Genomic DNA, 16,638 nt, shown 5'->3' with positions numbered 1-16,638 from the left:
GCAGAGAGAAATATTGGTTGAACTCTGCAAAACGAAACGCCAAAACGTTAACTAAAAAACACTATACCAAACCATATACAACATTTTAGTCCTGAATATACATAAAAACATACAATACATATACATATACATACATATATACAAGTGAAACTTTGCAAGGTGCGTGCGAAAAGAAATGGCATTCATTTATCTTTTTATTTTTATTTTACCCACAAATAAACTATTTTCAAAGTGAAATTCCACTCCAGCCATCGAGGAAACAAATTATGGATAATTTTACGGTTACTTTCCAAAGATGGACGCCGCTGCGACTGCGACCGCGACCGCGACAGCGACACAGGTTGCGTTGCAATGAAATCAACAAGTGGGCTATTTGTTTACTATTCCGACGCACCTTGCATGTTCCATTTCGTTAAGTTTGAATCATAAATGCATGATAATAAATATATTTAAAAGTATACATACATAAATACGCAGAAACGTTTTGAGAATTTCAATTGTACATACAATACATGCAAAAATTGGCAACGGTAAATGTGGTATGTACTTGGTATTGACTGAGCAATTTATATTATAAAGAACCTACACGTTTCAAAAACATAACGAACAACACACTCGTAACTTTAACCAGAAAGAACACAGCCCGTATACATTAGCAACCTAATATGCTCCATATGCCAAATAAATAACATATATTTATCCAAAACAATTAAACGACCATTTTTCACTTTACTTCATTTTCCGTTAGGTTTCCGGCATGGCATGGCCAGTATACAGTATCGATAAGGAGCGCATTTCAGCACTGTGCGATATAACAATGTTTTTTCCCCCCATCGATATATCGTTAAAGAGAAACGAGTCAACTTAAGTCGGATTTAAAGGTCTTGACAACCAAGGAACCGCCAATCACGAAATAAAAGTTCAATAATAATGATTTGTATAATTTTTGGCGGAAAATATACCTCTTTAGAAAAAAATGCAGTGCAGATTATATCATTATGATGATCAATTCTTGGAGCAGCGCATGTAGATCGGGGTATACAGATCCGCTCCAATACTGGAAGTGCAATAGCATTGAATTTGATTCATTTTGCACCACTTTTAAACAAACAAACAATTTTAAAAATATTCGACAATGCCATCTGATAGTTCGATAATGTAATTTGCAGCCCTGTGTTCAACACTCACAAATCAGTACGAAAACCGACCGACAGATGTCGCTTGCGGCATCCACAAATAAAAGAGCCTCTGTGATTGGCTGACTGTACACCTCTCAAGTGGACTATGTTAGGTAAAAGATATTCGCTCGCGGTTTGTTGAAAGACGGTCTAAAATTGTACAATATATTGTGTTAAATATAATCAATAATATGCCCAAAATGCGGGGTAATGTGTGCATTAAATTTTCATGTTTTTTGTGTCAGATTTATCGACGCTAGTAGGAATTAACAAAATTTTCACATTTTATAAATGGCGGACAATGTGCGTTGGCTTCATTTCCTCGCGCACACACACAAGCTCATTTGGTGGTGCTGCCGTTCAGTGCGTGTGCAGTCCATATTATAAATTGAGAATGTGTTTGCATACACACGTACTTATAATATATTAAGCCTAGTCAAACATCCTGAACGAATGAATGTGTATATATTTTGGCGGGTGTTATTAAACGTTCGTTTCGTCAAATATAAAACCATGTGTGGAACGCGTAAACAAAGTGAAATGAATCAAAAAGTATTGCTGCTCTGAAGCTGATCGATTTTTCTCGTATATCCAATTGAATAGCTGTGTGTGTTTGGCAGTGTTCGTAGACGGATGGTTGCGAGTGATAAATGTACACAATACATCGGAAGCAATTTGTATTAAATAATTTTTTTGTTCTCATTATAGATCTAATGTGCAATTCCTCCGCGAAAAAACGGAACTATATCTGAGCGAAACGCAGAAGCACCTACAGCAAAGACAGTCGTAGTAAGATTGTGTGTATTGGATAGCCCTAGCCTAGCCAGGCAGCCAGGCAAAGGAAAACCACACAAAAATGAGCGGTCGCGGTAGCCGTAAGCGCGGTCGACCGCCAAAGACGCCAAATGAGCGGACTTCTTCTGGACGCTTCAGTTATCAATTGCTCAAAAAGCCGAAATATCTCAGCGAAGGAAAATCGCAGGCAAGCACACCGTCCGCTTCGCGCGGCATTTCCCCGCAAAGCGACGAGTGCAGTCGCAGCAGCCATAACAATCACAGCCGTGGGAACCGTGGCAGTGCCGCCAAGAGAGGACGCGGCCGCAAGTCGAACGTGCAACCCAACACCAGCAACTACTCCGGAAGAAAAGGTGAGTTATCAATTTATGAAATTGTATCAGGAGGCTAGTCTCAGTAGGCTTAATAGTGTTGCCACAGTATCAGAATCAAGTACACATTGCATTTCAAAAGTTTGAAAGTGTCAAATCAAATTTGACATCACATCTGCTGGAAATTTATTAGTATCATTTGCCATTTGAAAGCCGAGTCACAATCAAGTGAAATAAAAGTAGAAGAAAAAACTGAAATAATAGTGAAAAAAAAACAAAAAAACGAAAGAAATAAAACCTGAAATAACAAGCAAAACCAAAAATGTTCAAATTTCGCAAAAGCGATCGCTTCAAAGGTAAATGCCTGGCAAATAACGTTCTCTAATTTCCCTACCTCGTTTCGTTTCTGCCGTCTATACAGGGTACGAGTCGGAATACCACTACGGATCGGACTTCGGAGACTCCGATGAGGATAAAACCGATAACGAGGATGACCTATTGCTAACGCCCAGCGATGACGAAAGCTTGGATGCGGGCAACGAGAGTGAGTCGGAATTTTCCGTGTGCAGCTTCACCCAGAATGGAGTGGGTCGGCCGCCACGTCCGCCCAGTCCGGAGCCCATCTGGCTGCAAGAGGGACGGAAGTATGCCGCCCTGGATTTGCCGGACTCATCGGAGGACTTGTCCATGGCCAACGCACACGTTTTGCGCGCCCTCAGCATCTACGAAGTGCTGCGACGTTTCCGGCACTTGGTTCGTCTCTCGCCGTTTCGCTTTGAAGACTTCTGTGCGGCCTTAACTTGCGACGAGCAGAGTGCTCTCTTGTCGGATGTACACATAATGCTGCTGAAGGCGATCCTGCGCGAAGAGGACGTCCAGGGCACACACTTTGGGCCGCTGGATCAAAAGGATACGGTCAACATTAGTCTGTACCTCATCGATGCCATCACCTGGCCGGAAGTTCTGCGCAGCTATGTGGAGAGCGACAAGACATTTGATCGTGAGGTCTATCATATCCTGAGCCGATCAGAATATCCATACACCGGCATTGAAAACCGTCTGGCCGTGCTGCAGTTCTTGGCGGATCAGTTCTTGACAGCCAATTCCATACGCGACGTAATGCTCCAGGAGGGACCCATTCACTACGACGACCATTGCCGAGTCTGCCATCGACTTGGAGACTTGCTCTGCTGTGAAACCTGCCCAGCAGTCTACCACTTGGAATGTGTGGATCCGCCAATGAACGATGTGCCCACTGAGGACTGGCAGTGCGGATTGTGTCGCTCGCACAAGGTCAGTGGCGTCATTGACTGCGTGTTGCCCCAAGAGAAGCAGGGCGTATTAATCAGGCACGACAGCCTGGGAGTCGATCGCCACGGCCGCAGATATTGGTTCATTGCCCGGCGAATTTTCGTCGAGGATCAAGTGGACTCCAGCTGTTGGTACTACAGTACAACGAATAAGTTGAAGCTACTGCTCAAACGATTGGATCCTGAAGAACTGGAGACGCGCCTGCACGCCCAGCTAACGGAGCGCCGCGAGGAGATCGAGCGCCAGATGAAGTTGACAGAGTCGCTCACCAACGAAAATAAGCACACCAAGCGCAGTTTGATAGACATGGAGCAAGAGGCTACGAAGGAACTACTAGACAAGGAGACCCTGGACGGTACGGCCGAAGCCGAGTCCGACCGCAAATCCGACGACCAGTCGGCAGAGGCAGCGAAAAGGTCGGAGGAGACCAAAATGGTCACGCGCCAGAAGACCAGCCAACTGAACAACGGCACGCTTTACTTTAAGCTCGGCATGGAACAAGGATTCAAGAACTACGTCAACCAGTACGCCTCGAATCCCATAGCCCTCAACAAGCCGCAGCGCAACGAGGAGCGGGACAAGCGACGTCACCTCTCGCACAAGTTTTCTCTGACAACAGCCTCCGACTTCAAATGGATCGGCATCACGATGGGCACACCCGATAACATGATTACAACGCTCAGGCAGACGCTGATTAATTTTGAATCGAACATAACGCCGCCGTTCCTGAACCCGAACTGGCAGGTCAACAAGAAGGTCTGGAACACGGCCGTCATGAACGCCCGACACGCCACTGACTTTGCGACTGTGCTGCTGCTGTTTCAATCGTCGCTAAAGAGTGTGGTCTTCGCGAACGTTTGGCACGAACAGCTCGGCCACAGAGCCTTGCAGCGCATCACCAGCGCCGAGCGCGAAGAGCGCAAGAAGCTGGAGAAGCGCGAGAAACGGGAGCGCGACGACGAGGAGGAACGCAATCGACTGGCATTTAACTACATCAAGTATTCCCTGGGACTGAAGCACCAGGTGTGGAAGCAGAAGGGAGAGGAGTATCGTGTGCACGGCCAGTGGGGCTGGCTGTGGCTCTCGAGCAGTCGACGCTGCGGAATTCGCGCCAGACGGGCCCATCCCCGAGCACACAACAGAGTTTTCGTCCACTACACCATGGGAGACGAGAACGACGTCAACGAGATTGTCCTGGTCGATCCACGCACGAAGCGGTTCATGCAGCAGTGCGAGTCGAACAGTGTCGACGGCCAGATGTGCCCCTATCTGCCGGAGGAGTACACGAACGTGAAAGTGGTCGAGGATGTTGACAAGCTGGCGAGCGTCAAGGGCATCATCGACGTCAGCAAAGCCCTGAACGACCCGGGACGTGTCTACTACCCGAAGCTTGCTCGCAAATGCTGGATCGACGACCTATTGGAGCGACGCAAGAAATTGGCCAAGGTCGAGGAGCAGCTCGCCTTGAAGGGAGTCACCGACGTGAAGCCCTTCGCCATACCATCGTCGGGCAGTGCGGCAGCCGCCGGCAAGCAGACCTACTTGGAAAAGTGCCTGCTGCGTCTCACGGAAGTGTCGGCAAAGGGAGGGTCGGCCAACGTCAATTTTGAGCTCGTCAACTCGCTGGCCAAGCAGATCCAGACGGTGCGCCTGCAGTTCAGCCAGCTCAACCGCTTCGCCAAGACCTTCCGCTGCTACACCAAGGAGTGCAACACCAACTCGAACGCCGTATCTCAAATCACACAAAACACGTGCTACTCGCCGCTGTGTCTGCAGAAGGCCCGTGCCAAGAAGGAACTTCTGCTGCTGCTGCGGAAGGCGCACACCGCGGGCAACGGCTCCAAGGAGACGGTGGCCGCCATCCTGGGTGCCGTCAAGAAGCCCTCTATTCTCGAACAGAAGCTGACCGAAGGCAAGCGGGAAGCCACTCAGCTTTCAGTCGACGAGTCGGATGATGCAAAGGCGGCGGAAACCGAAGCGCCGCTGGACCTGCTCCAAGACTGGGAGCAGGCTCGCGCGCACTCTGTGGCCTTCACTGAGCAGCTTTTGAGCGACTGCCTGCTGGTGGAGCCAGATCTTCCCAACAATGCCAGGGTCAAGAAGGAGGAGGAGATGGTCCCCGGAAGCAGCACGAACGCCGACTCCAGCACGCAAGACTCGGACAAAATGGACTTCATCGAAAGCATGGACGTTTGCAGCAACGTGGAGATCGAGAGCACTGAGGATTCGATTGTTACGGCGATAAACACCTCGTGCTTGGACGCCAGCGCCGAGGACGTAGACATGCGCCCCGGATCGCGTCGAAAACGTTTCCAAAAGTCGAAGAAGGCCTACATCGGAACCAAGGACGTGTTGGATCACACGCTGGACAAGGAGATACCACTCAAGCAGAATCGCCGTTTTCGCATCAGCTCTCGTCCGGTCAAGCGCGACTGCTGCACGAAATACGAGCGGGAGTACTTCGAGAACGGAAAGGAGCGCGTCTACAGCGCTGTCTCGCCGCGTGGGCGTGTCTATCTGATCAACGACTGGTCCAAGCTGTACGACCAGGCCGTTAAGAGCGAGGACAAGACCACGGTCATGAAGAAGGCCACGTACGCCAGGTACCCTCTCATCTCCAACTTCCTTACGCACAAAAAGAAGCGCAGCCTGTTGGTTCTGCCGCGCTACGAGCTCCGAAAGCTGGCGCGTCTGGGCGGACGATCGGCCACGAATGGCTTCCACCACGGGGCCAAGAACAACTCCATTTGGCAGTATCAGTGCTCGCGTCCGCTCTTCCGAACCTGCTGGTCCTACCGCACGTGCAACGCCACCACGCTGTCCTGCATTGCCCTCCAGCTGCGGATATTGTGGTCCTGTCTGCGCTGGGACGACATGATAGCCAAGCCGCCGTCTACCGATGGCAAACATCAGGTGACAACCGAGACGGAAATTGTCACCCTGGAGCTGTTGAAGCTGCGCCATGCAGGCCGCTACGGCGAGAAAACCAGCTACTTGCGGCGCAAAGTTGTGATCCCTCTGGAGATGCCAAAGACGATTAGAGGTGAGTAATTGGCAGGGCATCCATCCCCTTTGTTTGCTTATCCACTGTATATTCTGGGTCTTCTCACAGAGGTCACGTCGATACGGTCTGGTCTGCGCAAACGGAAGCGCGCTGAATCTCCGCAGCCAACCGAGCCGCAAATAAGCGAGGAGTGGGTCGAGGAGGACAAGCTCGAGCTGTGGGAAATCAAATTCATAGGCGAGAAACAGGAAAAGGCCCGCCTGTCCACAGTGACGCGTTCTGTGGCATCGCGGCAGCTGGAGTCGACCGGCGGCGGTAGTCCGGGCACATCCACCAACGGAACGCTGGTCGGTGCCGGTCGTGTCCAGCTGGCCCCGAAGCCCAACGAAGACGTTAAGGAGAAAATGGAACAGCAGTTGAAGCTACAAAGAGCCGCGCATCAGCAACGGAAGGTCATCGCCACAGGCGAGCTAGCCAGGGCCGGAACTCCAGGTAAGTCACGGGCCTGGGACTTGCGATAGCATATGCTTGATGGAATTCCCCTTTTTGCAGTCAAAGGCCAGATAATTGGCAGCAGGCGCGTAATCGTTAAGAATCCAGATGGCACCACGCGAATCATCCAGCAGGCAGTCACACAAGTGGCCCGAGCGGCCCCAGCGAACGCGTCGTCAGCCGCCGCTTCCCACTCAGCGCAGAGCACATCCAACACACAGAGCACGCAGTCGGCACCCACCCCGCACAAGGTACAAATCATCCGTGGCCCGGATGGCAAGGTGAGCGTGAGGGGACTGAACCCTGGACAGCAGCTGGTGCAAATGCCGGACGGAAAGCTGCACGTGTTGACAACTTCATCGAGTCCGGCGACCCAAGGTGAGTGGCTCGGTTTGCAGTGGAATGCAGGACAGGAAGTGGCACTAAATCGCATTTGTTTTTACTTTTACAGGATGCAAAGGCAAGGTATTACCCATCAAATCTCTACCCACACAATCGTCCACAGCCGCAACGTCCACGTCGGCCGCTGCAACACTAGCGGCACCCGCAGTCAAACAAATGGCCGTGAAACATGTCGCAAAGCCTACCGGGGCCCAGTCAATAGCGTCACAGCGGGTTGCCCTACCTCTCGCACAGATAAAGAACAAAATGCTGATGGCCCAGCAGCAACAGGTGTCGGCAGCAGCAGCAGCGGCAGCCACATCGGCGCCCCCAGTGCAGAAAATTGTGACGAAAGTCGTCAACTCGAGTGCCGCCGGACAGAATATGCAGCAAGTATTCGTGCAACCTGGCTCCAAGCTGGTAGTTGGTCAGAACGCTCAGGGACAAAAGGTTATCATATCCGCCTCGTCCACACAAGCGGCCACATCGGCAGTGCAACAGCAGCAGCAAATTGTACAGACTCAAGCCCTGCCACAGCAAATCCAACAGGCCCCCCCACAGCAGCAATCGCAGCAAATGGCGATCAACCAGGTGGGGAGTCAACCAACACAGAAAGTAATACAGCAAATCGTTAACACAAGTAATGTCCAACAACAGATAGTGATAGGGGGGCAGCGCATCATTTTGAGCCCCGGTCAGACTATTGTTACGCAGCGAAATGTGCCGCAAAGCCAGGCCCTGCAAATGGTCCAGCAACAGATTCAAACCCAGCAGCAGCAGCAGCAACAGCAACAGCAGCAGCAGCAGCAACAACAGCACCAGCAGCAGCAGCAGCAACAGCACATTGTGCAGCCACAGCAGCAATATGTTGTGCAAACGAATCAGGTTGTTCAATCGTCGACCACGACTCAGACAAAATTAGTTAAACAGCTCGTGGTGCAACAGCAAGCCCCACCGCCAGCAGTGGAGGAAAAAGCCCCGATCAACGCCGCCAATGAGGCCACTGAAACGGCCACCCAGCAAGTGCTCGTACCGAACTCGACCCTGGCACAACAGCTGGCCCAGGGCAAGCTGCAGGTGGCCACTGTCAATGGACAGCAAGTGATCGTGAAGCCCCTGGGGAACAACCAGGCCCAGATTGTGGCACACATTAAGCACCAGGGGGACGGTAACGCGCACATTGTCACCAACAACACGGCACCAGCAGTGCCCCAGGAAAGTCCGCAGAGCTCGCCGGTGAAACACTCGCAGCAGCAGGCTCTGGCGTCGCACAGCCCACAACAACAACAACAGCAGGTTGTTGTCCAGCAACAGCAGATTGCACAGCAGTGCAGCTACGATACTGCCGCCGCCTCCATACCACAGCAGCATGTGGCGACAGGAGCTGTCCAGCCACAAGGACAGACACCACAGCAACAGCAGCAGCCGCAGCAACCCATGAGCGTGGAAGAGAGTCTTCTTCAGAATCAGCCGCCCGGCACGGTCATCAAATGCGTTACGGCACAAGTACTGCAAACCGAGCACGGGCCACGCATCGTGCTGCAGGGCCTGGTAGGCAACGACTTTACGGCCCAGCAGCTGCAGCTGGTGCAGACGCAGGTGAAGCAACAGCTAATGAAAGGTCAGTGACACTGCTGCTCTCCCCTCTGTTGGCTCCTCTCTGTAAACGTTCTCTATGCTTTCCAGCCCAAGAATCTAACGGCAAGCTGGGAGTCCTGGGGCCAACTAAAATCTACCTGGCCGTGCAGCCGGAGACCACGGCTCAATCGCAACCACCTCCCCTTACCCCAGTACACCAGTCGACTACACATCAACAAGTGAGTAGTTTCTAATTACAAAACTAATTCGAAATGGGGAAGAACACAAGAGCAAAGAAAACTAAAGAAGAGAACAGAATAGAGCAGGACTTTAGAGGGTGCATATGCTGCCTCAAAGAATGCCAGTTGAGCGGCTTTTCTACATCGTATTTAAGTTATTTTTAATTTTGTTCAAGACCAGAGAGGCATGTTGCTGCTTTCCTTGCATTTTTTATACGTTTTTGTTCGAAATCTTTTAATTTGTTTGGTTTTTTTTTTTTTTTTTGATTTGATTTGATTTGAAACTTTGGCGCCGCCCAGCAAAAAAGTATTCTATTTCTTGAAATTGAATTGAATTGAATTGACTTTTTCGTTTCCTATTGTGTATACATACATTCCTAAGCATTTAACAATATAAGTCTGTCATTTATCTGCTTTGTATTTGCCTAAGTACAGCGACAAAGACTTTCGTTAAATACCAACAAAGGCTTCATTTTGCAACATAGTTATTCGCCAACCAATTCTCCAGAAGAGAATCTACAGATACCGCACTCTCGACACAGAAAAGAGAGAGCTACTTTATATATTATTTAGTAACCTAATTGACTTATTTATTTGATTTATTTAAGAATATCTATCGAACATGTATTTAGCTTAATATTTGTGAATACGTTACGTTACTAGTCTTAAGCAACCTATTAGCTAGCTAGCGAGTAGCGTCAACTCTGAGGAAGCAACAGCACACACACACAACAAATTTTGTAAGAAACTATTCAGACTGTCGCCCGATGTTTTCGCCCACGGCAAAAGTATTAGACACAACGCAACGCAACTGCGACTCGACTCGATTCGAATCGATTTTCTTGCCTGGGAGACATTTGGTTTCTAAAAATACAACATAAACATATGTATGTTACTTGTAAAATGTAAAGCGCCTTTTGCAATAAAACCTATTATGCAAACCAATACGATTGTGACCAGCTCTGTTTTTTTTAGTCCACTAAAAGCCCAGCCAATGCTATGTGAGCTTATACCCTTTTCGGTGATTTCGATATCGATTCAGAATACAAAGAGCTTGCTTACACGTTCAATCGATGCTTTTAAAAGAACAACAATGTATACACGTCTACAACAACAACTCCCCAAATACTATTGAAAGCAAGAAAGAATGCAAGACTGAAAGGAATAACCAATAACGAATACACTTTCGGCTCCAGGCTAGAGGGGCTCCAGGCTCCAGACTCCAGGCTCCAAGCTCCAAGCGGCAGCACTCATTGCAAGAGCTATGTAGGTCTTTCAGTTTGTAAACGATTCCCGCCATTGTATTGTATATAACATAGTATGTATTGTAAAATAAATGGATGCAAAACCTGCCAACGCTTTCTTGCTTTGAATACTTTCAACCCATTGTTTAAACTCGCACACGGAAGCGGAATCGGAATCCGAATCGGAAGAGCCGTAGTCTATTTCGCGTGCAGTAATGCTGTAATATCTAGTAAAGTAGTGAATACGATTCTCCCCAATATCCCCAATATCCTTTTAACACACAAAAGTTGAGACATTTGTGAATTTTTGTTTCTGAATTAGTTGGATGATTATTTGCAAATTGGCCTTTGTGTTGACAAAAAGCGCATGCTTCATGTATTTACGGGTGTATGAAGAGAAAATAAACCACAACAATAACAACAACCTGTAAATCAGTGCAAGAAAAGCAACAACAGACATTTAACAGAACATGAATATAATACAGAAATCAGAGATCAGAGATCAGAAAATATCAGAAATCAGAAATCAGTTGAAACTTAAGGATCGCAACAAATTATTTGACATCACTCTATTATTTCAATGGCCAAATTAAAATTCCATTCAAATTAAAATACAAACAGTATACAATTTGCTGAATTGCTGAATTGCTGAAGAGATTAACCCTATACACAGAGTTTTAGTTGGCTGACATATTTAAAATAATTATAATCAGAGGCACGATTCGTCTCCTAAAAATTAAAAAAAAAAACAACAACAAAAAAACAATGGCAAAAACAAAAATACTACCGTTCCTTATAAGCGCATGAGCTATCGTCGCGTTTGAGCTAGTTTTCTTATGATATCCTTCGAAATGAACACAAAGGCTTAACCATATCTATAATCATCTCATCTAAATCGAAACGAAATTTGTACACTTGTCCAAACGAAAACATTAACACGTCAAATGTATACACAATATACACAACAATACTAACTGCCATATCTGCCATATCCATGAACAAACAACCGAACATAGAATATTAGACCTTTGCCACGATTTTCATTATAATTTTAAACCAAACCAGACCAGACGAAAACCAGACCAGACCAAACTTAAATACAATACTATCCTCCTATCTTTGTAATAAAACAAAATTTCAATACCCTCAAAATATAAAAATCATGCTTCCACTGCTTTATAAAAAACGTTTATAACCATGCCTTAATGTCGCGTGTCAACAACTACAACTCCTAACCACGTGTTAATCTCTTCGCCAACCACAACTACTCAACTACTCAACTTTAATAACAAACATTAAAAGGTTGCCTGGAATAAGTACTACAACTGATCTCTGATTAAAGCCAGGTAGGTGTCCGTCAACACATTTTGAATATACATTTTGAACATATATTTGTAGCAATAATGCCCATGCATAAGCAAGCTATAAACGAGATTTTTTATTGTTGTATTGAATAATTACTTCGAATTTTGGTAACAATTAGGTTGGTGGCGGCATGCTAAATATTTGTTTATTGAATATGAATTTAATATCTGAAGAAGACGATGGCGATGGCGATAGCGATGGCGATGGCGATGACGATGACGATGAAATAATCGTCGTCTGCAGTCCACAGCAAGAAAGGCCGAACCGAGAAGAGACTCAAGATAGCAAACCGCATTTCCGTGATTGCTCGCCGAGCCACACCAACAGTAGTTGTATGCCAATTCAGCAAGCAAATCAATTAAACATTCAAAATCTAGTTCTAGTTGAAGATCAAGACAATAATGAACAGGATCGCTTGAAAAAATATCAAAGTGAAGACCTTACACGATGTTCATTGCAGCCCAACATCGACAACGACACCACCGGGCCAACAACAACACCAACAACAACCACAACCACAACCCCAACCACATTTGAAGCCAGCCCAATCATTATAAATAAAGCCGTAGACACTGGAAGCGAGCAGGAGCCGGCCGGCCCATGTGCCCAGGCCGATAAAACTAATATTAAAATTAACACGCCACCCCTTGGTGCCTCTGCGCTGCTAGAGGGCATAGAGCACGACGAAAAATCAATCCACATTAGTAACACAACCATGGACAAGGGCGGAGAGGAGAACCAAAGTGAAAGCTTTGTCATCACCAGCGGTTACATACAAGAGTGTGAGTATTCCATCACCAATAAATACGCTTTACGTACCCATGACGATGATTCCCCCCCTTTCAGCCATTACAAACGCACTTAAGCAGGGCAATCTGAGTCCGGAACTAGAAGAGAAGTTGGTCAATATGCGCAAGCAGCAGGAACAACCGAATGCTGCACACAGCTTGAATGACGGGGATTTGTCGTCTAGCGAGGACACAGGCACTTTAAATCGCCGCAGCACGCTATCGCGCCAGCAAAATAGCGATGATCTTGATTGGAAAACTAGGACCGCAACGAAACGTCCAAACGCTATGACAACAAGCAGTCAATTTAATCGTATTCTTAAAAAAAGCCGTATTCAGAAAGAAGATATAGTAGACATCAGTGAACAGAAACAATCCAAGTTAGAAAAGCACAAAGAATTGCTTAAGAAAAGCATCCTTCGTAAGCGATCATTATTAGAACGCAACTTACAAAACGAAATACGCGAAGAAGTACAGAAGAAAGTCCAGCGCCATGTGCGATCCTTAAGTGTCGCCTCACCAGAAGAGCATAGCGAAAACGAAAGAGGATCCATATTTTCCGATCGTCGCGATGAGCAAAATATTGAACAGAAGCGGTAAGTAGCGGTAGGACTGTTTAGTCATTGGCAACAATCATTGCTCATTTGCTGTTTTCTCAGGTGTGTCAAGGTCAGCACCAGTCGAAATCTCCGGGAGGAAGCCCTTGCAGACAACAGCAGACATGGCGTCGGAAGGCCTAAGAAGTTGACAAGGAAAAAGGAAAAGCTATATTGCGTTTGTCGCACACCTTACGATGAAACAAAGTATGTCCAAATCCATATCAAAATTGTATCAAAATAATCATTTGTGCGTGCTTTTTTCCACTCAGATTTTATGTGGGCTGTGACCTGTGCAGCAATTGGTTTCATGGCGATTGTGTTAACATCACCGAAGAAGCTTCGAAGAAACTTTCTGAATTCATTTGCATTGATTGCAAGAAGGCACGCGAAACAGAGGAACTCTTTTGCAGTTGTCGCCAACCATACGATGATTCACAATTTTATATTTGCTGCGATAAATGCCAGGGTTGGTTCCACGGCCGTTGTGTCGGTATACTACAGAGCGAGGCTGAGTTTATAGACGAGTACGTATGCCCCGAGTGTCAGCGGAAGACAGATGCAAACGCAGTCAATATGAAAACCCTTACGTCCGATGAAACTAACGAGCTAAAGGAGTTAATTAAGCAAATACAGGTAATAAAATAAATAAATACAAAAAATATTCAGCCATGCTTCAGTTTATGAAAAATTTTGCGATTTTGGACAAATTCGAATTCGTACGAATTGAAATTCGTGTGCTCCAGTTTTCCCAACTTGTTGCCATCGATAGTGTTTAATTCCCAAATTTGTTCGGCAATCTCTCTTTATATGAAACTAAAACGAGCGGTAGCGTTGTGACCCGCGGCAAGGGTCGCAGCTGTACTTGCATATGCTTATGTTTTATGTAACCTATAAAATATTTGTCTACCCGATACCCGAAGAGAATAGGGGGGTATATTCGATTTTTGGTGGAAGTATATTATATTAATTATATACCTATTGATCAGAATCAATCAGTCCCGATGAGCTCCAAGATCTTGGAGACTACAAGAGCTAGAGCAACCAAATTTTGTATATGGACTTCGGCTATAACCCATACAATATATTTGTTTGCGGTAGCGCCAGAATTGTTTCTCTGTCTTTTTGTGTCGCTGTTTGTAAAAGGGACGAATTGATATCTTTGGGGGATCTATTCGCGCACTTTGCTATCACTTATATGAAAGAGATGGAGAAAACCTAGACAGAAACGTAACCACGACCGCTGATGTTAATTCTTGCACCATGTTTATTATCTTTCCACCTAATGACCTATTCGATCAGAATTATAGAATATTTTCTGTTTTACATCCGTCTCTCTCTCTACTCACACCAACATCGCCGGCTTATATCGTTGGCCTACGACAGAGGGCGAACACTGCACTATTTAGAGTGAGATAGAGAGAAATAGAGAATGAGTAAGGCAAGTGGAAGAGGTAGCGTAGCTACAGCTACGTAGCTAATTTCATTCGGATTCGGATATCTTATAGATATTTTCATTCTCAATGATTCTGGGTTTTTCGGGCACAGATTTTCGTCCTTTGTTGGGTCGGATGGGCATTCCGAAATTGTGAAACAAACTTGACACAGTGTGATATCACGGGAGTCTGCACACCAAATTTGTGTGCTCTAGCTCTTGTAGCCCCTGAGAACTAGGCGTCAAACAAGACGGACAGACAGACATGGCTATATCGACTCGGTTATTGATCATGAATGGGTGTCGAGATTTACGAAGATAAATTTCCAATTATGTAAATATACGCTTAAAATATCGGCAAATACTTTTATATTTTTTCCCGCTCATAAATATTTGTATTTATGGGCTATTCATTTTTGAGATTGCAAGATCTGCGAAAATCCGAGCAGGCACTTTTGCGATTGCAATAACTAAAGCATGGCTGAATACGAATATATGGACATTCAATTGGTATACATAACACAAAATATATAATTTATTTGACAGCTGCACAAGAGTGCTTGGCCGTTTATGGAGCCGGTTGATCCGGATGAAGCGCCAGACTATTACAAAGTAATTAAAGAACCAATGGGTAAGTTGAAAACAAATTAATATGTTGCATGACAACACTACTACGACGATACTTTTACCCGCAGATCTCAAACGGATGGAAACCAAACTCGAATCAAAAGCGTACACCAAACTCGCCGACTTCATTGGCGATATGACAAAAATTTTCGACAACTGCCGCTACTACAACCCAAAAGAATCGTCCTTTTACAAATGTGCTGAAGCACTGGAATCGTACTTTGTGCAAAAACTTAAATGCTTTCGCGAAAATGTTTTTGGCCAGAGTAATTAAAAGCATTAGCTAAGCTATTAAATCTTAAGTTAAGCCAGTTTTGATACGAATGAAGTATCTAATCTTTTGCAACCATAAACATTTAACACGTGCGTTTGTTATACCATACATTTTTCATACCATAACAGAACTAACTAAAATTACAAATTACAAAATACAAAAAATATGTATGTAAATACTATTCATCATGTAAACACATATAACTATTGTATGAAATATAACTGCAGAGCCGTGTAATATACAGAAATAAATATTCAAATAGATATCATAATTAGGTAAGAAGAAATCATAGTAATATGCGGGGAACCCAACCGCTCAATTATATCCTTTTGTACATATAATGCAGCTGTAAATAAATAACGTATGCATTTTTTTATATTGATCTGATTGACATACCGTAGACTTAAAAATCGTATGCTAAGTTGTAAAAATACATGCTTATTCCTAATAATAAATTCTGAATTTTTCTGAATTTGATTACGTAGCATAATCAAACAAATCATAAGACTCCTTCTGTCTCCACAGCAAGTTTTCCTGTTTTGTTAAGGAATAAAGGAAGAGGAATAAATGTATCGTGTGGCATAGGGAATCGCTCCGTCGGCATTCGTCTGGTGGTTTTGTTTTTCTCACCGATAGCCTGTACGCCTAGCTGGAGTGGGAGGTATTCGTGAAGCAAGGCCTCGTCGGGATATCCCGCAGCAGAGTGCCTCGTTCCCTGTCTTCACTCGTGCGCTCAGGACAGATTGGCATTTTTGGTGCCTTCTACGAAACCCCACTACTGTCTTGCACTGGCTTCAACGGCACTAATACTGCCTTGTGCTAGATTGAACGCCAGACAAATGAATACACAAACTCCTTTCATCGATCCCATCTTCCGAAGGGACTTCCTGTCCCGTCTCTATGTGGACTATGTGATTTTCTACAATCGTCGGCTCCTCAAGAAGTTGTTTCCGAGATTCTTGGCATTGAATGGGACTGGTCTACTGCCTCAGAGTCCTCAGTCGGAGGACTGATCTGCAG

The 16,638-nt window shown here is 45.8% G+C and overlaps 1 protein-coding gene across 7 annotated transcripts; it reads left to right on the top strand.

Annotated features, from left to right (window-relative positions):
• The first annotated feature begins 1,274 nt into the window (after positions 1-1,274).
• Positions 1,275-15,774, top strand: LOC6601091 (nucleosome-remodeling factor subunit NURF301). Of its 7 annotated transcripts, XM_026991618.1 has the most exons (14): positions 1,367-1,385; positions 1,887-2,326; positions 2,706-6,638; positions 6,708-7,091; positions 7,152-7,469; positions 7,543-8,063; positions 8,130-9,093; positions 9,159-9,289; positions 12,359-12,680; positions 12,745-13,282; positions 13,346-13,489; positions 13,555-13,918; positions 15,264-15,348; positions 15,413-15,774. In XM_026991618.1, exons 2-14 carry the CDS (start codon positions 2,035-2,037, stop codon positions 15,616-15,618), a joined length of 8,202 nt encoding a protein of 2,733 aa, XP_026847419.1. In that variant the 5' UTR covers positions 1,367-1,385; positions 1,887-2,034; the 3' UTR covers positions 15,619-15,774. The 7 variants fall into 7 exon arrangements, with proteins under 7 accessions (XP_026847418.1, XP_026847419.1, XP_026847417.1 ...); XM_026991617.1 differs by lacking the exon at positions 1,367-1,385 and adding an exon at positions 1,275-1,291 and having other exon boundaries at positions 7,543-9,093; XM_026991616.1 differs by having other exon boundaries at positions 7,543-9,093.
• The last annotated feature ends 864 nt before the right edge of the window (positions 15,775-16,638 follow it).

Source organism: Drosophila persimilis, unplaced genomic scaffold (assembly GCF_003286085.1).
Source record: "Drosophila persimilis strain 14011-0111.01,24,50 unplaced genomic scaffold, DperRS2 tig00000676-arrow-arrow-pilon, whole genome shotgun sequence".
Classification (NCBI taxonomy): Eukaryota; Metazoa; Arthropoda; class Insecta; order Diptera; family Drosophilidae; genus Drosophila; species Drosophila persimilis.
This window is presented reverse-complemented; position numbering and strand designations above follow the sequence as displayed.